The 26668-nt window shown below is 41.2% G+C and overlaps 1 protein-coding gene across 1 annotated transcript; it reads left to right on the top strand.

Moving 5' to 3' along the window:
* Positions 1-396: 396 nt before the first annotated feature.
* On the top strand, positions 397-26219 carry SNTB2 (syntrophin beta 2). Its single transcript, XM_072117378.1, has 7 exons — positions 397-1082; positions 19257-19458; positions 19573-19768; positions 20610-20752; positions 22207-22403; positions 23554-23735; positions 25457-26219. The coding sequence occupies exons 1-7, from the start codon at positions 539-541 to the stop codon at positions 25547-25549; spliced, it is 1557 nt and encodes a 518-aa protein (XP_071973479.1). The 5' UTR covers positions 397-538; the 3' UTR covers positions 25550-26219.
* The last annotated feature ends 449 nt before the right edge of the window (positions 26220-26668 follow it).

Genomic DNA, 26668 nt, shown 5'->3' with positions numbered 1-26668 from the left:
ACCAAATAGGGCTGGTAGATGGCGTAACGCTTTGGTAACAGCCATGTCTGGACGGGATGTCACACATGGCCCTTAGTAAATGTGGCCCAGTAAGTTGTGCAGGTATTTAGACCACTCACTGGTCCCCAGAGCATCTTAAGGGGTTTCTTGTGTGGCATCTTGGTAATGAGACATCTTTGAATAATCCATCAGTTGAACCAAATGATATTATTTATCGATAAGTGTCAGGATTGCTTTCTAATTACTGATAGATTTGAGTTGGTGTCATGACTTTCCAAGGCTTTTCGCTCTTCTCTTTCTTAACATTTTCAATATTTTTTGCTGTGTAACTTCTCATTATTGTTGATACATGGCCTCCCATGGTCAGATGAGAAGACAGATGAGTGACCCGCGCCTGCCCCCCGCCGTTCTGTGTGATGACAGCCACTAGGTGTCGCTGCGCAGCATGTGTGGCTGATGAGGCCGGGAGGAGGGGAGCTGCTGCTGCTGACACTGGCAGGAAGTCTGCTGCTCTGGAGGTAACTTGTCTCTGCTCACCATGGCTGTGTGGACCCGAGCCTCCAAGTCCGGGCTCCTGGAGCTGCTGCTGCAGGACCACTGGATACGGGTCCATGCCGAGCTCTCCGGGGAGACCCTGAGCCTGACCTCTGAGCAGGAGCCGACCGCACTCAATGGCTTGAGCAATGGCACCGAGCTGGCCCCGGGCAGTCCCCGGAGGGGCCCCGGGCGCTCCGGTGCGAGTTCTCCCCGGGGGGGCTCAGACTGCGGCTCCGAGTCCGGTCTGGGGAGCCCGGGTGCCAGGTTTCCCCTGGACAGCCCTGAGCTGGGCGCTGAGCCGGTGAGGAAGGTGAGAGTGGTGAAGCAAGAGTTTGGCGGACTGGGCATCAGCATCAAGGGCGGCCAGGAGAACCGCATGCCCATCCTCATCTCCAAGATCTTCCCAGGACTGGCAGCAGATAAGAGCCGGGCACTCAGGGTGGGGGATGCCATCCTATCCGTCAATGGGGCAGATCTCAGGAATGCCACCCATGACCAAGCTGTGCAGGTGCTCAAGAAAGCCGGCAAGGAGGTGACATTAGAAGGTAAGCTGCTTCAGGGGACTTTACTGCAGTTTGTATTGCCTTCCTTTTGTCACATCTGATAATCCATGCTGACCATGGGGTAAGGGACATTACTATGTCATTGGGGCAGCTCTCCCCAGTGGCCAACTTCTTCCCGAGACTGTGCTGCTTTTCCAGAAACGGCGCCACTCTTGTCCATAGACTGTGCAGTGTATTGCAGGTCAGCTCCCTTAGCTTGAATAGGCATAAACTGCAGTATCATACACAACCTAGACTATTGCATCTGGAAAAACACTCCGAGGAATGTGTTGGTCTTCTGTTCAGGAGATCTGAACTTTGTCTTCATATGGTCACTTGGTATCAACTCTAGGCTTATGGCTATTAGTATATGTTGTGGACATCCCAATTCTTTGACTGATCTCTTAGAAGATTGCCCAATTCCTATGGACATGTAAGTGAGGGTCTACACTAAAGGACGGGCTATAACGTTTCCATCACAGGATGTTACGGTTTCCTTCCTCACTCCTGTGTCCTGCACCTTCCCTGATGTGTCATTTGTATCTATTGTATTGACCGGGAGCTGTTCCTCTTATAATCACAATCACATATTACCAGATCCTTAAATCTGCTTTTGTTGTCAGTTTGTACAGTGCTAATCAGATATTAATCTCTATCTTAAAGAGTCTTAATGAAAGGGAACCTGTCAGGTTGATTTAGGACACTAAACCAACTACAGGTACTTGAGGTTTGTGCCCCTCATCGCCCTGTTACATGCCTGGCTGTGGTCACTATCAGAAAATAAATCTTTATACAGGTAGTCCCCAGGTTACGTACAAGATAGGTTCTGTAGGTTTGTTCTTAAGTTGAATTTGTATGCAAGTCCGCACTGTGTATTTTATCATTGTAACTCCTGACAATTTTTTTTCGTTCTCTGTGACGATTGGATTTTAAAAATGATGGGTTGTTTTAACCAGGATTAACAATAAAGTTTAATTGTAACAACTTTAATAACTGTTAGAGCTGTTTTATTGTACCCTAAGGCTAAAGTACAGTATGTTACCAATTACCTGAGGTCCGTTTGTAACTAGGGGTCATCTGTAAGTCGGGTGTTCTTAAGTAGGGGACCGCCTGTACTTGCCTTTAGACGAGTCCAATAAGCACATTGGGGGAATTAATCATACCACTCTGCTCCCCACTGCCCCCGTGCGCCTCTCACTGCCATTGGATACATCAGGACAACTAGACCACCTGATGTATCCTCTAGGCCAGTGATGGCGAACCTTTTAGAGGCCGAGTGCCCAAACTACAACAAAGACCCGCTTATTTATCGCAAAGTGCCAACATATAAATTTAATTTGTGATTTATACTCCCTTCTCTGTCAGTTTCCATTGATACCAGCACCCAGAGGACACCAATAAAGCAGAAAATAGTCCCAGGTAGTCCTGTCACTTTAAAATAGCTCTGTGCACAGCAAGTCCTGGGCTGTCTGGGACTGCAGGAAGATACCTGGAGTCATCTCTGGTGATGGCCTGAGTGCCCACAGAAAGGGCTCTGAGTGCCACCTCTGGCACCCGTGCCATAGGTTAGCCATCACTGCTCTAGGCCAGTGATGGCGAACCTATGGCACTAGTGACAGAGGTGGCACTCGGAGCCCTTTCTGTGGGCACTCAGGCCATTAGCCCAGGACTGAGTTCACCATACAGGAACAAATCCATGAAATCTTCCTGCAGTCCTGGGAAATTTATGAGATGCTGCGCTCAGCACTATTTTACAGCAACACTTCATTGGCTGTTTGGAACTGCTTGAAAATTGAGAAAGTGTTGAAAGAACTGCAGTATCTTTGGAGGTCCTCCTGCTGGACCCACCATTCTAACTCTACAGAGAGACCCTGGAGAAAAGCTATAATGAGAGATTGATTTGGCCACTTTCTTTAAACTGTATTGGTGGCCTCAGGGTGAAGACACACTTGGCGTTTTTAGGCCGTTTTTGGGCCGTTTTTAGATCGTCAAAAAACGCATGCGCTTTTGAAAAAGGCATGCGTTTTTCAAAAACGCATGCGTTTTTTAACGATCTGAAAACGCACTTACTAAAAACGGCCTAAAAACGCCAAGTGTGTCTTCACCCTCAGGCGGCCGATTAAAATTAAAGAAGTGGAAGAATAGGTAGCAATAAGTTACTGCTTAAAATGGCACATCAGATTAAATAAGTGGGTTTTGGTTGTAGTTTGGGCACTCGGTCTATAAAAGGTTCACCATCACTGCTCTAGGCAATTCTATGTCAGAGCTTGCTGGCATAGATTTGCAGAAAAGTCTGAAGTTCAGCAGTGAATGTTTGCAGGCTGTAGTGGTGGCACCTTCACTCAATGCGTTGCATCGCGTATTTTTGATGCGTTTTTGAAGGCTTAAACCTTAAACAAGGTTACATTGCGTTTCCACTGCATCTGCTAAAACGCAGTGTAACCTCAGCGTATGATCAAGGCTGAAGCCTTTGGAATGCATCAAAAAACGTAACAAAAAATGTGTTTTGTTAACATAGCGTTGACACATGTAAATAGTAATGTAATTAGGCAAATCGCCTCTCCTCAGCTGTTGTTATGTGTTACGCAACCAAAACGCAACGTGTGAACGCGCCATGAGTGTGCAAATACGGGAATGAACGCCCTGCTCCCAGTCGCTTCCCCCAACCTTTTGGCGTGAAGGGGAAAATAATCGCAATTAATGGCAATTTGCAAGTAGTTACGATTATTTTAGGGCCTGTGCAACAAAGAACTGGCTACAATTCCTGAAAAATTTTCCCCCATAGGACTCGCCGTACCTATAGCACATGTAGAGTGAAGGCTGGGATTTACTACAAGCTTACGGGTGATTTGGAACACTTAACCACTGCACATGGGCCTGTGGTTGGTTTAGTGTTCCTAATCTCCCTGACAGTTTCTCTTTAGGGTGTGTTCACACGTTCAGTTTTTCAGATGCAGTTTTTGATTTTCAAATCGGGAGTGGAGTGAAAAAAAGAGTAGTAGTTTCAAGGATATGTCATCACGCATCATGATCCACACCTGCCTTTAGCTTTGAAAACTTCATCTAAAAACTGAATGTGTGAACCTTCTTGGTCAGGATCATGAAGAAGGGTTAATATGGTGGCTCCATTGGTTTAAAAAGCAAATCTAACTGAATAGAGTCCCGATGAGTATTAGGCTAGATGCACACATTTGAACGGATTGCATACAGCGGCAATAGATGCTATATTTTTAACGGACCATATGTAAGATCTGTTAAAATGTAGGGCATGTCCTAGGCAGATCTGTTTTTCAGAAATCGCTGAGGATGCATTAACACGTGGCGTACTGACGCATGTATCAGGACGCCATGTGTGAATGCACCCTCAGTGACTATATAGTTTATGAGGGGTCTGTGAAAAACTAATTGCAGGCTGATGCAAATAGGCCGTAAAAAAAACAATAGAAAAAATAATCAATTGTTCACAGCTGCGATGTTCTGCACATTCCTGTGCAATAAGCCTCACTGTTTCTCAATTTGTGTCCTGTAACTTTGTCCAGACACTTTTGTAACGTGTGAAATGAAGTCTGTGCTCCAGCGTCCACACCCATGAGCTGCCGGTTTCTGGCTGCATAGATTTACCTTGTGTATGTGAATGGCTGGTTTCTAGCTAAGCCCCAGCACCTCTCCCTTTTTACTTTCTCTCACTCATCTATATTTTTATGCAAGTGAAATACATTTTATGTGTGTTCTTTAAGGGTGCTTGTCCTAGTGAAAAACAGCTAAGGTCTGGAGACAAATGTTTCGGAAATCTTGGCACATATCCTTCCATGCCGAAGTAATTCATGCAGCATATGGTAATACAGCACAAAGTGATTTATGAGTTGAATCTGCAGCGTGGCAATAAATACTGCATATTCATAACATCGGAATCATCCCTTGTAATGCCAAGGATAAGCTCTGCCCCCCTCCTATTGTGCCTGAAAACTGCTGTGTTTTTGTGGCTGGGTTATGCCACCTGACTGGCAGGGAAGTGAGCACGTGTTACTACATCGGTCATTTCTTCAGGAACTTTAGGCCATGGTCACATGCTACATTTTGTTTGTGTTAACACATCCATTTTGGAATGCAATGTTAACAACAATGTCTCTTCAGCTGTTTAAAAACACGTGCTTTAAGCGCAAACAAAATGTAACATGTGACCGCAGCCTTAGTGTGGTGGCACACGTGCCGTCTTGGCTGCGTTTGCAAACTCATACCAAGCCGCACCCACCGGGGCAGGCCGCGGCCCGATCGCATCAGCGTTTCTATGGAAACGTGCGATTGGGACCAAGCCGCCAGTGTTTTGCATTAAATTAATGCAAAATACCGAAGGATCGTTCCCGATCGCAGGCGTTACCATAGAAACGCCGATATGATCGGACCGCGGGCCACCCCGGTGGGTGCGGTTTGGCCTGCGTTTGCAAACGCAGCCAAGACGGCACGTGTGCCACCACCCTTTGAGTAACTTGTTATTCAACCAGGACCTCTAAGGGTGAAGACACACTTGGCGTTTTTAGTTAGTGCGTTTTCAGATCGTTTTCAGAACGCGTTTTTGTCCGGTTTTCCGAATTTGCGCAATTAAAAACGGACAAAAACGCATGCGTTTTCAAAAACGGATGCGTTTTTTACGATCTGAAAACGCACTTAGTAAAAACGGCCCAAAAACGCCATGGGTGTCTTCACCCTAAGGCTTGGAACATATTGAGCCCGGTGACACATTTGGCATTTTTGTTTCGTTTTTGCATCTTTAATCCTTCAACGCATCAGTTTTGCATCTTGACTTTTTAAATGACTTTTTTGATAAAGTGTCTTTACTTTTCATTTTCTCCCTTGCATTTCTAAGGTGCGTTTTCATTGCGTTTTTCAAAGCGGTTGCATTTTTTTAAAAACATGTGCTTTTGTGGACTATGTTTTAAAACGCATGCGATTACCTGCACAAACAGCAAGGAGAACAAGATTGCTTTTTTTTTTACAAATTCCAAGAGACAAAGATTTATTCAATTAAAACACATCATGCATTGCCTTTTAACCCCTTCCCGACATTTGACGTAATAGTACTGCATCGCGGGAGGTGCGTTCCCGCAAAATGCAGTACTATTGCGTCATGCTTCTGGCACTGGCTCCTGAACGGAGCCGGCGCCAGAAGCTGCAGGTGTCAGCTATATATTCTAGCCGACACCTGCCTCTAACACCCGTGATCGGAGATTTCTCCGATTGTGGGTGTTAACCCCTGACTGCCGGTGCCCGGGGCTGCACGGTCCTCCTCCGGCTGCCGGGTCCTTCTGACAGGACCCGGCTGTAACACACTGAGCATGCGCAGCATGCTCAGTGTGTTACATTACACAGTGTAATACATCTGTATTACACTGTGTAATGTGAAGAAGAGCTTGAACAAGTGATCAGTGGATCACTTGTTCAAACTAACCTGTAAAAGTTAATAAAAAAAATGTTAAAAACATTACATAAAATAATTTTTTCATAAAAATAATTAATTAAATAAAGTTAAAGTCCCCTAAACACAAATATTCCCTATACACATGCAATAAAGTGAAAAAAACCCACAAAATCGCCAAAAAACCCCACATATTTGGTATCGCTGCGTCCGTAACGATCCGTAACAATAACGGAGAAACATTATTGGACCCGCTCGGTGAACGCCGTAACAAACAAAACCTGAAAAACAGGCAAAAAATGTACATTTTTCATAAAATCTCTACACAAAAATGTTCTAAAAAGTGATCAAAAAAAGTTATGTGCGCAAAAATGGTACCACTGAAAAGAACAACTCAACACGTAAAAAATAAGCCCTAAACTAGCTCTGTCAACCAAAAAATATTAAAGTTACGTCTCCGAAAAGATGGCAATGCAAAAACAAATGAGATTTCCTGTATATTAGTTTTTATCCAGTAAAATTGTAAAAATAAATGAAAAACTATATACATGAGGTATCACCGTAATCGAAGTGACCTATAGAATGAAGATAATATAATATTTTTAGTGTACGGTGTACAACCCCCAAAAAATATGAAAAGAAAGTAAACCAAAATTGACAATTTTCTTTTCACCCATACATTCAAGAGTTAATAAAATCTCATCAATAAGCTAATGACCCACTAAAATGAAGTATTTGTAAAGTGCATCTCATGTCGCAATAAATAAGCCCCTATATGTCCAAATTGCCAAAAAAAATAAACATTGTATAGCCAATAAAAAGTGACAATGTATAATCTGCTCTGAATGGCGCAGCTTCCCTTCGATGCCCTGGCGTGTGCCCATACAGCAGGTTACCACCACATATGGGGTATTATTATACACGGAAGAGATTGGGTATCAAATTTTGCGAAAAACACATTAATTTAGCCAAAAAAATTTTACTTTCAAAATTGCATCCGATTTTGTTTTAACCCCTGTAAAACAATTAAAGGGTTAACAAACTTCATAAAAGTTGTTTCACGTACGTTGAGGGATGTAGTTTCTATAATGGGGTAATTTATGGGGTTTTCTTTTATTTAGGCCTCTCAAAGTGACTTGAAACCTGAGCAGGTCCCTCAATAGCAGGATTTTGCTTTTTTTATGAAAATGTAAAAAATCGCACCTAACGTTCAAGGGCCCATAACACCTACAAAAATAAGAGGATGCCTAAAAAACCATGTCCACATAAATTAGACATTTAGTGAATGTTAGTTATGAAGTTTTTTTGCGGTTATGACTATGTATGGAAAAAGTAGAACATTTTGAAATTTGAAAATCAAGAATTTTTCCAAATTTTCACCAAATATCTGATTTTCTCATAAATAAATGCAAAACATACCACCAAAATTTTTCAACTAACCTGAAGTACAGTGTGTCACGAGAAAACTATTTTAAAATCACTTGAATATGTTAAAGCGTTCCGAAGTTATAACCATTTATAGTGACACAGGGCAGATTAGAAAAAATGGGCCATGTCAGGAAGGTGAAAAGTGGCTTCAGCGTTAAGGGGTTAAAAACGTAACCGAACAATAAGAAAATGCTTGTGTTTTCAATGCGTTCAAAAACGGCACGTATGTCACCAGCCTCATTGGAATCACCAGAGGAGAAACCAGACAAAGATGACAGTTTTTATTTATTTAAGCCACAATTAATCTTTAAATGCAGATGACTACGTACACATGCCGCCATGAATCCAGCCATCTGGGTTCATAGGACCGCTACCTTTGTATTTGTTCTATTTTTGAGGACCCCCAACCCATTGTGGGGAAGCCTCAAATGGACGCTAACTTTTAGGGTGATGCCACACATGGCGTTTTTTGGGCCGTTTTCGAGCAGTCCGTTAAAAAACGCATGCATTAAAAAATGCATGCGTTTTTTAAAAAACGCATCAGTTTTTTGAAAACGCATAGTTTTTTATCAGTTTTTCCGAATTTGCGCAATCAAAAACGGACACAAACGCATGCGTTTTCAAAAAAATGTATGCGTTTTTAAAAAACGGATGCCTTTTCTTTAACGGACTGCTCAAAAATGGGCCAAAAACGTGTTCAAAACGCCATGTGTGGCATCACCCTAAAACAACCTTTGTATAGATCATTAGTACCAGTGAATGCTTGAAACCTATCAGAGAAAAGTGCCTCTTTCTTCATTTTGTGCTGTCTTCGGATGGACCGAAATGTATTAAGGTTTTCAGATCACTATGTAGAGGTTACTGGGTCACACTAGCTCGCTTTTTATGTACGCCAGGAAAGCTACCAACGTACACACTAAACGTGTCCATAGACTTATACTGGAGGTCAGAGGCATCCTTCTTTCATTTTTTCATTCTGGGGTAAACATACCCCGTGGTAAAAATACAAAAATTGTGGAAAAATTGGCACAGTGGCCTACATCTTTCTTTCTTTCTGCTTATAACGGAAACCGAACAGAAGGTAACCTTCCAAACATTGAATTCAGTAAGGAATGGAAGGTGAATGGTAGACTTAAAGGAAATCTACCACCAAGATGAAGGATTGTTAACCAAACACTCTTACATGCTGCTGTGTGCAGCCTCTGACAGGATATGCTCTTCTTGTATCTCCTTATGCCCTTGTGGTTAAGAAGTAAAGGTTCTAAAAATTATGCAAATGAGTCTGTGGTCTCCAGGCTGCATTGACATTAATGGAGCCCAGAGCCCCTCATGTTCATTTACATAATTTTTAAGACTTTTTTTTTTTTTTTTTGTAAAAACAAGGTCCTAAGCAGCTCCGAGAAGAGCAGAACCTGCCAGAGGGGGCAAACACTAGCATGTATGTGTGTTTGGTTTACAATCCTTCATCCTGTTGGTAGATTTCCTTTGAAGGAAACCTTCCATTAGGATCTGTCTAATAAGGTAAATCCGGTGGCAGATTCATCTATTGTACAGCAGCCCAATCTGTATTTTAGATAATCCTTTAGTGCCCCACCAACATTAGAAATCTTTTATCTTATAAATATGCCAATAGTACTACAGGGCTACTGGGGCGTGGAGTAGCCGCGCCATGGAGCGGGAGCTACGGCTACTTCACGTCCCAGTAGCCTCTCTGAATCCCTCCTGATGTTTCATCCTGGCCATTGGTCTTTTTACACTGGAGAAAGGTGTACTTTTCCCTGAAACACGTTGTGACTTAAAGACCTGTTATCAAATAAAAATGTAGCTTTCACTTCTGAGTGCACCATTCCACAGCCACAAACATTATCCACATATCCTGTATAGTGTGCCGACTTTACACAGGAGATTCCTATTTGGAGGCAGCACCAGAAAACCCCTATTTGAAGCTCAAAATCATGTTTCTCGAGCACAGCGACATACGGTGAGCAGAATTTCATCTTCACGTTTATATTCAAAGATGTAACACTATAAGCACTTTGCTCCTGTCCTCTCTTGCCACTACCTACCTCCTGTCTACACGGCACAGCTTGCAGCAGGAGCTCACACTCATCTGAGAAGCCGGAGCTACTGTGCAGACCAGTGTGCAGCTGCTGTGAGCTGTGCACTGAAGACAGGAGAGGAGGAGGGATTCAAAGAGGCTACTGAGGCGTGCAGCAGCCGTAGATCCCGCTCCACAGCTACTTCACACTTCACATAGCCTAATAAGATATGTGGAATATTTTTTTGCTAAAAGATTTCTAATGTTCGGGGGCATTAAAAGATTAGCTACAGGATGTACCTCATTAGGTAGATCCGTGATGGTAAGTTTCCTTTAAAGGCAACCTGACTTTAAATTAACCCACCAAAAATAAATACTTCATAAAATTGAGGATTAAAAAGCATTCCCCTAAATGGTCCTTTCCATGCCTGCAATGTTAAAAAAAAAAAAACAGTTTGTAACTTATATGCAACTAACCTGAGGTGAGTCTAATGATATCGATGGAATCCGGATTGACAGGTCTCACTGCTAGGTTATGCTGCTGTGTGGAACTAGTACTTGGGAACTCTCTGCTAATATTCAACTACAGACATATACAGCTCGGTTTACTTATTACCAGGGGTAGAAAAATCTTTGTCAAATGTTTTACACTGTGCCTTTCTGGAATGTTGGGAGAGAGTTCTGTGAGATCATTGAACACTTCAACTCATGTGACCAGTGTGATTTTATCTAGGGTCCTTTGCCCAAAAACATTTGCTTTGCCCTGTAACATTAACGTCTACCTCTTGTATGTATCTGATCACATGAAAACACAACATGCCTCCTTGGAGAATGGGGATGAGTAGAAGTCCATGGAGGCATGCTGTGATTTCACGTGATCAGATATATACATGAGGTAGATGTTAATGTTACTGGGAAACGGACCTTGGAGGACACATGACAAAAATTGCTGAATGGTAGGAGGCATTTGACATAGCTGGTCATGCCCCCTCTGATGCCAGGTAGGATAATGTAAAGCTGGTTTTATGGGGATGTTAGGGAAACAATTTTTTGCTAAAAGCTAAAAAGCTGTCACTAGCTATTTCTGTGAAAAATGTGGTGAAAAACTTAACTTTTGTTTACATTATGCTCTCCTAAAATGGCCACTGTAATGGAAAGCCCCAACTCGGGTGTAAATTGAGCCTTGGAAGTCCAGTGGGCAGTCAACCTCTGTATACAAGCCTACATAGCTGTCCAACACTCATCGAATGAATAACATGGCTTTGCAGACTGGACTGCATTTTTTTATTGTGTCATGTTTCCTTGAAGGGTAGGTTTGTTCCAGAAATTGGGTTATGTTCAGCATAAATAATCAATTGCTATTGTAAACGCTCCTCTTTCCCCCAGCTCCATAGAGTTGCCAAAAACAGAACTTCTTGTGGGCGTGTTAACCCTTCATGTTACGAACTTTCCTGATTTGCTTTGCACTTGCACCACAGAATGGAGGGATTTGCTGAGTCTGCTTCTGACAATACTAATCGGTTTTAACATGGCATTAATATTAACACCCCCTGCTGATGACTGCTGTCACCTTTTATTGAGCATAATCTGGTTCATTGTATGTTATTCAAGCTGTAAAGAAGGCAGATTCCAGTGATACATTGTAACATGTAATTCCCTAATTGGGGGATTATTTAATTAACCAGGTATCTGCTTACAGATAGGTGGGCTCTGCAGGGCCTATAAGAAAATCTGTAGAGACCAGTATGCAGATTGTTGCATCAAATGGTTAAAAATATTAGGCGTTAAGCCAGTGGAGTTGCAGTATTGTGACATTTTTTAAATGATCTATAAATGGCAACTATAGCTGTGAGACATGTTAGAAATTTGTCACAGATGTCTCCATCTTGGCACTGGAAACATGTTAATTGTCCGCAATACTTTTGTGAATCACAGGAAAGTGATTGTGTTACACTATTTCGCTGTCTTTGTACAACTCCCATTTCCAAGCTTCCAATATCCACTGTGAATCAAGTCTGTTTCCGGTTAAATCCATAGTGTGAAATCCATAGTGTGAAATCCATAGTGTGAAATCGCTGACCTATTAATTTGCCCCTTACCTAACTACACTGAGCCTGAGTTTGGAAAAATTCACTCTTATGTTCTGTGTCTGATGTATCACAAGGCTAAATTCACACTTAATTGAGCCCTGTTATGCCCAGGGCTGTGGAGTTGGAGTCGTGATAAAATGGGCCAATTTTGACTCGTATATTATTACATACTATTATTACATATTAATGTTTATTAATACTAAAGAGCAAGAGCGGTGCAGTACAGCTGACAAGTACTTACCACTCCTGTGTCCTCTCCTGTTTCTGGGGTCACTCGGCTCTGGGTCCTAACACTGCGACATTTAACCAGCATCAGAAGTGATGGCATAGAGCGAAGCAGCAGAAGAGGACCCGCGAGCAGTGTGGATTTCTCAACTGTACTCACTGCTACCTGGCCTTCTGCATGAATGAACTGTTATAATAGTTAAGTAGGCGCTCATAGGTCTGTGAATGTTGTCAGGGTGTGGGTAGCTACTCAAAGCCTCTCCCAGGCTTTTAAATGAGGCGAAGTGGCTGCATGTTATGTACATGCTCAGCAGTGAAGCTCCTCCGTTACAGATCAGGGGAAAAAGGCACTGAAAAGGCAATCTCACAACTGTTAGAGGGACAAGATAAATTGGGCTGTGCAGTCGTGGAGATCTGAGTCTTTAACCATTTTGGTGTTGAAGTTTGGTTTACTGCATTATACATAGCCAAAAAAATAGCACAGCAGTCTGTGTAATTTTTCCGCTGTGAATAATGGAAGCTACCCTTCTGTACATTGGACTTTATGTAGAATTGAAGGTGAACTTCCATTCTTAGTCCTTGAAAGTGTAACAGAAAACCTTGCAAGTGTGAAGTGGGACTATCTTCAGTATTGCTTAAAGCATAAACGTCTTTTTAAGTGATTTTTGATATTGTGTGGGAGAAAGTGTTGTGAACATTTTTTTAATATACTTGATTAAGAAATTCTGCTGATGTGCTCTTTAGTTACAATGCTCTTTCTACGTTGCTATGACAAATATGTCTACAGAATTGAAGATGGGCTTCCTCTACTCTCCACTTTGTTACACAGCTGTAAGTCTTAACCCTTCTGCTCTCAAGATGAAGCTTAGATGTGAGCTCATGCAGCCTCCATAGACACACACTGTACAGGCTGGAATATGCATCTCTATGAGAGGGAGAAGCTTATTGTTGTTGTTGTGTTTTTTGTTTTTTTTTTCAAATGAAGCAGAATTAGTTAATCATATTAAGTATATTAGAAAAATGTTCACTACTATATCAAATGATGGTTACGCATTAGGGCCCCCTGGCCATGGACTAGTTTGTTTGTTTAATAATAATAATTCCTTTACTTTTCTAGTGCACACAGATTACACAGCGCTGCTTCTGACAGACTTGCTCCATGTGTGTGCTGGATGTACTGAACCGAACCTAGAACTGCCAAACTGAACTCGCCGTATCCATTAAGTCAGTTGATTCTAGGATCGGTGGTTTCCCTGCATAAATCGTGCCCTCTTCACAATGTATATGCCTGTGGATTATTTTTTGCTTCACTATAAATTTAGCATTCCGGGAAAACGGTCCTCTTACCTTGCTCAGAAAATTGCATTGTGGCTGCTCTATGGCTGGTTGTGCACAACCAGTGCTAGGTCTGTGGAAAGCACACTGTGTGCTGGTTGGATTCTGTGGACCAAGCACAGTGGTGCTGCTGCTCTTCCACCAGGAGGCAAGGACTCCTTGCATCATATATCTCTATGATGCAGGGACTTCATTTCCATTATTGTGCTCAGGGCATGTAATATGACCAGCACACGGTCTGGTTTCCATGCTCAGTACATTCATGTTTGGTTGAATGGCCTTATTCTATCTCTGCTTTGTACAATTTACAACTACATAGTAAAATTATAAGCTTTATTTGAATACACATCTTTATATAGGGTTTACACACTATCGGCCCCTTTTATTTTGCTGCAGATGGGATGCAATATATCGCATACAACCTGTAGGCAGGTGTGGCACAGTATTTTTTTCCAGTACTTGACAAAACTCTTATGGCAGGGTCATCTATAATTTAGATGAAATCTTACAAGAAGACGCTTGGAGTTGTAGTCTAGCAATCACAGGAGGGGGCACAGGTTGGGGATGGAGACCACCAGTGTTATGAAGATCTACAGACCACCTTGTTCCCACAGCTGGGGCCATGTAAGAGCTCCACATCTGGTGTACTGGGAGTGGTTGGGTCTCTCAGTGCTGGGAGTGTGACTGTAGCTAGCATATGCTCTGCATGTGACCGACACGTAAACGTTACAAGATTCTTGTGTTTACTCAGCTTTTACTTCCAACTTCCATAGCTGGTTAAAAATAGCAAAGTGTATATGTCTATATTATGTAAGGAATTTCTTCCATTTATAAATCAAAGGATCGGCGCCCACATTTATCTGCATTTGGAGCTGTATACACAAAATGGTAGAATTTAATTTGTAAAAACTGACGACAGAATTGCCAGTCCAAATTTAGATGGATTAGAGAGCGGAATAAAACGGGTAAATAAAATGTTTTGTCGTGTACAATGTGTGGGTAAACCCTTTTAATAAGCAGGGTTTTTTTGCGATTTCACACATGTGGTGGTGTAATGGTCCGAATGTTAAAGTACTTGGGCCTTATCTGAGTAATGGTAGAATTACCCTTTAAGTGATAATAAGATACGGTACATTTGTTGGTTTCTGTCAGTTAAAGCTTGTCTCTTCTAGGGGAAAGGTACATTTTATCCAACCTTGAAAGTATTTTCTTGTACGCTATATACATTGTACTTTGATTCCCTCTGCTCTGCTTTATCAGGATTGCATACTTCTATGAATTGACAAGCCAGTCGGCATGATGTGTTAAAGGGACTGTCATTGGATGTTGCCCCATTAAACTATTAGCTCCCTCAGCTAGGGTATGAAATATTCTTATTAGAATTCCCTATGGAGAAAAGTAATTTTTTGCCTGAGATGAGACAAGTTTAGAGGCTGCAGGGAGAGTGTTGCTTCAGACGTTCTCTTCAGGTTTATTTTACATAAAACATGCATGACATTTGGTGTCATATTAAAGATGATAATTTCTTCTTTCAGATTGCATCGAACTTGTTGTTCTGTAAGCTACAGAACCGGAGATACAGTTCCCGCCTATTGCCATAACTGCCTGCAGTTCATATTTTCAACTATGTCTTTACCCCCATGGTACCCAAGTATGCTCTGCCACTCCAATAATTGTCCAGGGAGCAGATAGACGAGTACAGCCCTTGGCAATCTCAATCAGTGCTGCTCTGTTCATTTGGGGTACAAAAAAGGTCTCTGAACTGAGACCGCCATGATCAGCAAGTTGGGTGATTGGGATAGGGGATAAGTTGTTGTGACTGCTCAATCCCTTTAACTACCTGTATCTTGTTCTGTAGCTCACAGAACAAGCCTTATACAATCTGAAAGTTTGTAGCTTCTATAGACCCAAAGATAGGGGTGCCTCAAGTGGCCTTTTCTCTGCAGCCTCTAAACTTGACTCATCTCAAGCTAAATCTGACTCTTCTTTGCTTGTTTTAACATGACTTTTTAAACAAGTACACAGGATAAGATTTCACATCAAATTGGGAATTCTAGAAAGTACATTTCATACTCTACCTGAGGGGGCTGGTAGTTTTATGGGATAACATCTGGTGATACTGTCCCTTTTTATTTTATTTGTAACTATTGATATAGAGCCCTTTGAAGAGCACCTTCAGTGGGCTCTATACCTCAATGCAGCTTTTGCTTCTGGAAAATATATGGTGATACTACTGTTGGAGGATAGTGTTTTATGCTGCTGAGCATTAGGTATTTTGTGCAGCTTCTTTTTAACACATTACTAGATTTTTTTAATTTAAAGGGCTAGTGGGACTATCGTACGGTGTATATCAACAGACGCAGTCTGCCAAAGTTTCACTTCATCTGGGCGCGAAGGTGTGCGGCACCCTGACTTCTATATAATCGTTTGCTTCATTTAAAATGCTGTGAATGGGGGGGAGGGAGTGAATGACTTGTTTGTATGTATGTATGTGTATATGTCTGTATGTATGTGTTGTTTGTCTGCATGGAGGAGAATTTTGCTGCACACTTGTTTTCACTGAACACCCCTTAATTCATAAATATTCATAATTCCAATCACACTATTATTCTTTTTCAGTGATTTTATTGAGGCAAACATAAATTCTGTGACATTCCGGTCCCATTTATGGACCTTATCAGACACTATAACTGGTATATAAAAAAAATATACAGTAATATATTAATGTGATCATTTTCATATGGAAACATCCTGTATTGTAAAACAGAGTATTAGTGAATTATTCATACACATGTGGTTTTGTTATATAAACCGGGGACTGCCTGTATAAGTTATGTATAAGATATATTCTTTAGGTTTATTCTTAAGTTGAATTTGTATGCAAGTCAGAACTGGTATATTTTATAATTGTCCCTGTGACAATTGGATTTGCAAAATTTTGTGCTGTCATGGGGTCAAGCATTATCAATAAAGCTTCATTACAGACACTTTACAGCAGATCATTGCGACCTGGGACTATAGTAAAGCATTCAGAGAGCTTCACCAGAGGTCACAGTGGGCAGAGAGGTTTGTCTGTAAGTCGGGGACGTTGTAGATGTTTCCATATAAAAATGAACACATTATACACCTGATATAACATCTTGTTACTGTATATTTTTTGTAATATCACACATATGACTTTATCCCACTTATAGTGTCTGATGAAGGTCCATCATTGGGACCGAACAATCACAGAAATTATGTTTTCTGTAACCTTCAATAAAAACAGTCTTGCAGCACTGGGGTCCTGGGTTCTTTACATCTGTAAAGAGTTTGTATGTTCTCTCCATGTTTGTGTGGTTTCCTCCGAGTCCTCCGGTTTCCTCCCACACTCCAAAACACACTGGTAGGTTGATTCGATTGTGAGCCCCATTGGGGACTGGGACCGATTTGGCATATTCTGTGTGCGCTATATAAATAAAGGAATTATTATTATTATTAATAGTGTCCATGGAATTACTAATACACACGGTCCCCTACTTAAGAACACCTGACTTACAGAAGACCCCCAGTTACAAACGGATCTCTGGATGTTGGTAATTTACTGTACTTTATCCCTAGGCTGTAATTTATTGTTAATCCTGTTCTTATGACAACCCAACATTTTTAAAATCCAATTGTCAAAACAACAAAAAATTTTTTGACTGGGGTTACAATCATAAAGTATACACTATACATAAAGAACAAACCTACAGAACTTATCCTGTACGTAACCCGGGGACTGCCTGTATTTACGTGTTGTTTGTCTGCCTATACAGGTGTTTTAACCATTATGAATAATTTTCATATTTTTTTGTCGCTTATCTCATTGTGGATTTTGCATTGTAAAGGATACTGTGTTTTACACCATATAAAAAACTTGACATTCTGCATTCTTTTGTGTGTAATTTTATTGTTTGATATAAAAGTTCAAAATGCATAAATAAATACTTAAAAAATAATAAACAATATTAAGAGCCAGTGGGGTGGAGACTAATTTCAAGCAAGAAACTGGTCCCCACGATATAGTTAACCTAGAAATGTGACATCACAGTCCTCTGTCTGTTCTAAGGTAAACATGTCTGGTTTTGGAAGTTGCTCAACTCCAACAGAAATTAAATTGGCATTCAAAGTGACAGCCACCGATTGCAACAGCTCTCTAGTGTGGACTAGATATCTGCAAGACTTCCCCACATCCATAACATCCATATTTCTAAACTTAAACTCTTTGCATACTTTAATAGATGTTGCTCTACTGACTCCAGCATAGCTAAAAGATTTTTCTTGTAGTCACTAAATTTGGTACCAAAATCTCAAAAATGGGGAACAATAGAAATATCTTATTTAGACTTTTAACTCCTGTGGTGACTTGATCCAGCATATAATTTGTTTATCCATAGAAATGACATAACGTGGATTTATCTGTTGAACTATACTGACAAACCAAGTAGAATTCTCTAGAAACATAGGATTTGTTGGGCAAAATTCTTGTATGAAAGAATAAGAAGAAGTTGGTTCTACGTGAATATAACCAAAGCCTTAGTTTTGCAAGAGCTTTGGGGGCCATAAGGCGGAGACGAGTGATAAATAACTTCCATTCTAGCTTTATTTTCACTACATACTGAGACTATTTGCCCTTTGGGAATCTGGGAAAGATGGGTGACAACTTGCGTTGGATAAAGTGTTTAAACAATGTTTTAACACAGGGAGGTAGATTTCATGGCCTCTGCCAGTATTTTCATGGCTGCACCAGACGGGTGTGTCCTCTGGCAGCAGGTCCAAATGAGACCGTTTTGTCCCCCTTCCATTCCTTTCTCCCTTTCTGCACCTCACCATTTATTACACTATGCGATTCCTCTCTCCCTTATATGGAGACTCTCCCTAATCCTCCCTTATTCTGCAGCAAGCAATATAATCTGCAGTTAGATAGCAGCTTCATACAAGATTAACTCTTTGTTTTCCCTGGAGAATGAGGGCTGCTGCTCAAAAAATGTCTGGCTCCCGCCATAAGGTTGACTTCATTACATCATGCTTTATTTATTCTGGGGAATTTTCCAACATTAATCACATCTTATGCAATGTACAATATATCTGGAAATATATTGGATGATAATTTCTCCATTATATTCACAAAATCCACTGTAAATTTTAAGATTTAAAGTCACATGACCAGACCAATAATAATTTTATATTCAAAATCTGGAGCAATCTTACAACTGTCATGAGGGATGTTACCCAACTTTCCCTGGCTGTGGAGAAATTCAGTGCATCTTCTCTCCAGGGTCTCCTGAACAGGAAGAATTGTGGGCCCAGAGCAGGAGCTCCAGTGGAAATCTAGCTCTGTCCACACCTTCTCGCTCCTCCTGTAGTCAAGGATAGCCCAGGATGTGTCACTGTAAAATAGCGCTGAATGTGGCACATCCTGGTCTGCCTCGGACTGCAGGAGGAGACCTTGAACCCTGGCTGGCAAACTCTGTACTGAGGTGTGACAGCCTGGGTGCCCCTTGCCTTAGGTTTGCCACCACTGTAATATGTTCTTTCCATCAGATCAGGGCTGTAATCTATATGATATAGAACAATATTGATCCTGTAATACAGCCATGTATAATCTTATATCTATTCTCCAACAGTACGCTTCCTGCAGGATGTTTCTCCCTTTATTCGGAAGGCGTCTTTGGTGGGTGATCTTCCATGGGACATCTGTGACCTCCACAGTCCAGCACACAGCGACACATCTGGTTCTCCCACACATGGCTCCAGAGACTGCAAGGTCATTCCCTTAAAAATGTGTTACGCTGCAAGAAATCTGAGCATGTACGACCCCGAGGGACGGTCAGTGACAATATGTGCGTGACTCCAATGTTCCTGTTTGTTTCTGTAGGAGGTACATGTAGTAGTGTACCTCACCCCTCTTCTCCATGCCTCTTATGTCTACATCTCTTGCAGGCTGGTAGAACTACGCTCGCCTGATGGATGTCACTCCCTTGTGCTTCGCTGTAGAGATTCATCTTCTGCTCTGTCATGGTCGCAGGCCTTGCACAACAACATTACTGCTCTGCTGCCACAGGTCCTGGCAGAAACCCAGTGCATGCTGGGGGCTGCCACCGATGACCTCAGATATTTAGGCTGGGTATCCGAACAGGTGAGTGTATGATCCTGACACCAGATGCAAAAGCTTTTTCCGGTGATGCATATATGTAATGACAACATCCTTGTGATTCACATTTGCTATTTAACTCCTCAAGTTCTAATTATTTAGAGAGTTCAGTGAATGCAAAAATCTTATACATCTAGTACTTCTCACACCTCAGGCCGCATTCACACACTGCGTTTGAATTGTGTTTTGGAATGCCAAGCATGGTCACATGTGCATTTACATTGAAACAACATACAACATGTGGTCCACATTTCTGTACCAAGCGTTTTGGTGTAAATGCATATGCGATCAGGAAAAACTCTTCCATGATGCCTTTCAAAAAGCAATTCAATGCAGCAATTGCATCCAAGTACTGATAAAATATATCAGCTCTAGGCCTTATGCACTCGGCTGGATGGAGAAGGCGGACATTGCTCACCGCTCCCCTCTCCATAGGAAGACAAGCTGCTGCTGCAACACTCATTGGTCCAGAGATAGGACATCCTATATATTTTGTGGTGCAGCCGCCTCTCTCTGTTATGGTGTGTTGAAACATTGTGTGCTCTCACACTGTGACCAGTTGTCATAGACCAATGTGGCAATTTTTGCTGCCAGATTGTGGACCCAAATACGATCGAATGCATGGGGTACTTAGTATCACCTAGACTGGATACACTGAATCATGATGGTAATGATCACATCTTCCCTGGATTCAGTTATGATTTCCCAATTTATACTGTACATTTCAGCATCAGTTATTATGCAGATTATAAACTGAGCATAGATATCGCCATGTAATATGTTGTTGAGATCCTGTCCACTGACCATTCATTATTCTTCATTCTAGATCTCTCAAGATGATGGACGGGCTTTATGGCATGCCACACTTGCTGTTGTTTCTCAGAAGGATTTTCTTCTCTTTGAGGCAATGCCCAGAACACGAGAAGAGTGGGCACACCCAAAGCATAAGCTGCCTCTTATTTCCACAAGGTGAAATGTTATTAATGTGCATAAAACATTCAGCAGCTTTAGAAATGCACTGCATTTATTATCTTGAATTAAGTTACAGTATGCATTATACTTCAGAGCTGCATTCACAGTTCTGCTGGTTGCCTTTGGAAAGAGTCAACATATTTTGCAGATAACTAAACAGTAGCTGCTGCAAAAAGGATAATTCGCACAGGACACAACTTGCCAAAGAAAGCTCTGTGGATATACCAAATCGGCCAGGGATATTGTCAGATTTCTGCTTTGGGGCCTGCTGAATTGTTAATACATCTCTGGGCTGCTATAGGGAATGCAGTTTATGATCCATTTAAAGCCAATGGACCATCAAAATCCATCTTGATACACCAGGGACACTGAATCATATATCCATACACTGTGACTGTGGTAATCTTCTTGTATTTAACTATTACCACAGTCATGAAGCATACTCGATCAAGTGCCCCTTTGTTATAATGATGGATTTTGATGGTAGTTTTTTTATTTAAGTCAAGTAATGTATTTAAAAAGTTACTGAACTTTTCTTGTAGATTAAAAAAGTGTTCAAAATTTGAACTTGCCTAGAGTGTGTATATTTATGTGGGCACAGCATAGGACATTTAGTTACTTCCACATTATTCCACATGCAGCAATATATGGCCAAGCACTATAATATAGACCATATTGAAATCCAACATACATATTGGGTGATCCCAGCAAAAAACATGAAGATCAGAGACTGATGAGATAAAGTTCTGCTGAGTCTTTATACTAGACTTCCTGTTTATGTAACAGGAACTGCTGTATTGACTTACTAATAGAGATACAAAGGAACCTTTCTTTATATCCTCTCTTTATCTGAAGGTGTCTGTTCCAATCTGTTATGAGCACTACATCTTTGTATTTTTTAATATAACGTGTATATACTCATATATAAGCCGTCACAGTGTGCCCCAGCGTGCAGAGCGCATGGACGTGTCTGTCTGCTCTGCCACCAGTGAATAGAAGATGGAAGAGGAGCCGCAGGGAAGTATGTAAGTTTTTTATTTTTTTTGTACACTAGGGGGTTGGAGAACATTTCAATGGGGGAAGGGGGGGGGGACACAACATTTCAATGGGGAATGGGGGGGGGACACAACATTTCAATGGGGAATGGGGGGGGGCGCAGGGCCATTCATGAATGGGGGGACCGCATGGGGCATTACTCGGAGAGGCTGTGACCAATGTATTTTCCAGCCTAGGCTTCTACTCCACTCAATAAATTTTCCCAATTTGTGGTAAAATTAGGGGCTTCAGTTTATAATCGGGTCGGCTTATACTCGAGTATGTATATTTTACTTCCCTTTGGGGATTTTCTTTTTGACTTTGGCTCCTATTAAAAATGATTGATTGTTTTGTTTTTTTCACAGTACTTTATTGTATGTTCATGTAGCATTATTGTTTTGACTTTGTTCTTTCAGATTAGTACACTCAGGACCTGGACACAACTCGCCCTCCATGGGGCCACATCTAACATTTGCCACTCGTACAGGGTGTCCTCAGGGAATTGATATGCGTGTGTTCCGAGTGGAGAATCAGCGGGATCTCTCTGCTTGGACAAGAGCGCTAGTGCAAGGATGTCACGCATCAGCTGAACTCACAAGAGAGGTCACAATTAGTAAGTCATTTCAAGAAGGAAATAAAATGTATATCTGCTTTTCTCCTCTTCTCAGCACCTATTGGTTGGCTATGTTTACACCAACATTTTGCATTACAATTACGGCGCATGTTAACTCTTGGCCCCTTTACAGACAAATTTCAAAACTGTCTAGTGAGGTACAAAACACATGATTTTGCAGCAGGCACATACATTAGCTCTTAGTCACAGAATAAGCACATTTAGCTTAAAGGGGTTTTCCCACGAACAAAAGTTAGGTGCTGTAGAGTGATGACACCCCTACAGATCATGAAAACGAGATGGGGTCCCATGTACCGAGATGGGGTCCCCAGATGGATCCCATGTACCTCCGTCGGCCCTGTGGATAAATTTTGTTTGTGGGAAAACCTCTTTAATAAATCCCAACAATAATCACACATAACTCTGCTTGCCTTCAGTGAATGGGCAAGTTATTGTTTTCTTCTAGAGGCTGAATTGTAATAGCCTGTAGCCCAAGCAGTTATGTCCACAGAAGATCAGCAGCTTTAATTATAGCAGACTCTCAGCTCATTGATGGGGAATATTATACCGTTTGTTATACATATACCCTAATAGAGCATATAGGATATAATTACCTTGAATAGTTACCCCATTGCAAAAGTATGCACTGCTAATGAATATACCTCTACACATATGTCACAAATTTCCCAGGATTTGGGTCTGTTTCACACAAACATGTGCAGCCCATGTACTGTAAATGTGCACACAAAGCAGAGGAAGGGAATCCCTGCCCATTGTGACCTCTGAAGCTCTTTGGATGCTTTACTTTAGGCTGTAATGATCAGCTGTAAGGTGTATTGATAATCCTAGTTCCCATGATGGCAAAAAGTTTTTAAAATCCAATTGTCACTGGGATAAAAAATGATTTTTTGTGTGGAGCTAGAATTATAAAATATACCAGTTCGAGCTTGCATACAAATACTTAAGAACAAACCTCATTTTACTGAAAAGAATAATTTCCCTTTGGAGCAAAATAAGTTAAATTTTAACTCTTTTACGCTTTAACTGTATAATTCACTTTGATGCGTCAATTAAATAATCTACATGTTCAGTTCCTAATATGTTTTAGTGTATGATAATTGTAACACTTTGCTTTGATATTTATCAACAGCCTGTTCTCTGCGTGGAGAAGCAGTCTCCCTCTCCATCCATTACGATGCAGGATTTACAGTGTGTCGGGGAGGCCCTTCGGGTCCTGTCCTGTACAGATACCCATTCGAGAAGCTCCGTATGTCAGCAGATGATGGGACCAAATTTCTTTATCTGGACTTTGGTGGACCAGAAGGAGAACTGGTATGTGTTGTATGTTTGTTAAAGCAGCTTTTTACCTAACCCCTTAGTGACGCGGCCTGGAAAGGCTCTAGTGACCTGGTCATTTTACCAAATTTTCGTATGTAGTGGTTTAATGGCTATAACTTTTTTTTTTTTTTTTTGCATGCACCTTAAATTTTTTGCTGTGTTTTGTTTCTGGACATATAGAGCTAGTTAAAACATAATAAAAGTTTTAAACATTTTTTTTTTCCTTTTTTAGTTATAGTACATATATTTTTTTAGTTTTTAATTAACTCAAAATAAGCATGAATTTTGAACAAATGAATGATTTTTGTTTTGGTTGCTTTGTTATATGATATGTTATATATATTATATGATACTTCAGCGCGATGCTATGTGAAGCAGTAATAAACAGCATCTCCCTTCTCCCAGGGTCTACGGGTGTCTCTGACACCCGGAGAACCGTCCCTGCTCCCGGGACTAGTGCTGGAGCAGTAGAAAACTGCAGCAACATCTAAAGACGTCGCTGTAGACTCCAGACCTGTGCCCGCTGACGTCTAAAGTCAGCAGGCGAGCAGGGAGGAGTTAAGTTTTACTAATTATACGCATTTGGTGGAATATTCATTCATTCATCTGTTTTACCACAAGAGCTGGTATTTCACAATATCAATATTAGCTGAATGATACACTGCTGCGCCTGCCATCAAGTCAACGCTATCCCTGCCTCCGACACGTGACTTTAATTGGATATTGTACTTACACTGGAAACCTTTCTTAGTTATATATTCTTATATACACATGCACTCTTTTCCTTGCCAATTTTTATGCCATTGATGCTTCTGACATTCCTGCATCTGACAAAGTGGGAGCTGCTACATCTATACTAATAAATAAGGACATGGTTGAATGAAAAACCTTTAGGGTGGTGGCACACTGCGGTTTTGGCTGCGTTTGCAAACGCAGACAAAACCGCACCCACCGGGGCGGGGCGCAGCCCGATTGCATGGGCGTTTCTATGGTAACGCCTGCGATCGGGAACGAGCCGCCGGTGTTTTGCGTTAATTTAATGCAAAACACCAGCATCTCGTTTCCGATCACAGGCATTACAATAGAAATGCCGATGCGATCGTGCCGCAGCCCACCCCCGTGGGTGCGGATTGGGAATTTTAGGAATTCTGGGAATAAAGATGATTCTATATGACTGGGGTGTTGCAAAAATAATAGTTTATTCCCCTCTCTCTGTCCTCCAATTTAGCAGCTGTGCAGTCCATCAATCCACCATTATGGTGGAGCTGTTATTGCTGGGGAAATTTGAGGATTCAGAGTTGGAGTAGGAAGTTTGGTTTACCGACTCGCCCGCGGGGAGCTTAAGAAGTTCATTGTTTTTACAGCTCCAACCCCCAACCATGTATATATATATTATCTAAAATATAATGCCTCTGCCCCTTGTGATATATTTGTTTGTCAGCAATTCCATGCCAGGTCCTGCCTACTAAGCTTACTTCACCGCCAGGCATGCACTGATGGCAGTAGAAAAGATTACCTGAGTTGGCTCACACACAGAGTATCTTTTCATTCAAAGCTTATGTTTGTGTGTGTGTAACTTAATACTGCAATATAAGAAATAAAAGTACATTACAAACATGTTTATTTTTACATAATACATCACTTTGGCCTGTAAATAATGTTGAGAGGTATTTGCAATGTTGTTCTTGTCTAATTATTTATCTTTTTTCTTTCAGGCTCTGGATTTGCACACTTGTCCAAAGCCTGTTGTTTTCCTGTTGCACACATTCCTATCTGCTAAGGTCACCCGAATGGGCCTGCTAGCGTGACCCTTCTGTGCCCTCCACAGGACACACTCCACATAGGGCTATCCTTATAATCCGTGCCTTCCAGAGACCATCACGGACAGCGTGTAGCATCTACCCATACAATATGTATTTACAGAGGAGCCATACTGTCATGTTTACTCGGCTGATGAGTTACCACATGACAGAGTACTACCCCAAAGATGTGAGCGTTCAGCTAAAACTCATCTGAGTACAATGTTACCATGAGACGTTACTTATTTTATCTGCCGAGGTTCTCCTTACCCCCGAATTACCAACACACCTCGTGTCCTTATTCACTACAAAGACTGAAGTTTTCCTCTGGGAATATGAAGCCATATTGTTTTTATGACCAAAGTGCCTTTTTTGTGTTATTGCTGCCTTAAATTTTTATTACGCACAAATCATATTTATAGAGGTTATAGAGATATATATATTGAAATGTATAGATCCACACACATATCTACACCCATACATAACACATATACTATTTCTAGACGCAGGTTATCCTCATGCAGCCATCTTTTAATGACTCTTTTTGACTGCTTTTGGGTCTCTGTTTAGACCAAATGGCCGTTAAGTTTAACCAAAGATTATACTGTGCAAGGATATTTGTTATGTATTCTGGAAAAAAAAATTACTTGCTTCAATGAAAAATATACATCATTTAACAGAGCTTTGTTCACTTTTATTTTTTATAGCTTTTCAGTAAAACGGCAAACAAGAAAAAAAGATTCAGCTTTCTTGCTTCAAAAGTCATTGGTCTTTATTCATATTGCATCAAGGACATCATGTGAGTTATAACTAAGCTGATGCTTAGATGTAAATCACGTGATGTCCTTGATGCAATATGAATAAAGATCTTAATTAGACACAAAGAAGCAGATGGATGTGTATACTGAACTGGAAAAGTGATGCAAAGGCAATAAAGTCAATAACAAAGACAAGACATACACATTAATAAAAACACTTAAAAGTTACAAAAAGGTGTATCTGGCTACCACGGGTCAGGATGCGACCCGATACTCCCTAGCTCGATCTATCATAAAACATGTATAACCTAGGTGTAAGGCACGGTGCAGAACAATGTGGGCAAAATCTTTGTTGGTGTGAACCAATATA

This window comes from Engystomops pustulosus, chromosome 7 (assembly GCF_040894005.1).
Source record: "Engystomops pustulosus chromosome 7, aEngPut4.maternal, whole genome shotgun sequence".
NCBI lineage: Eukaryota > Metazoa > Chordata > Amphibia > Anura > Leptodactylidae > Engystomops > Engystomops pustulosus.
The sequence above is the reverse complement of the archived record's forward strand: the minus strand, read 5'-3'. Positions and strand labels throughout refer to the sequence as shown.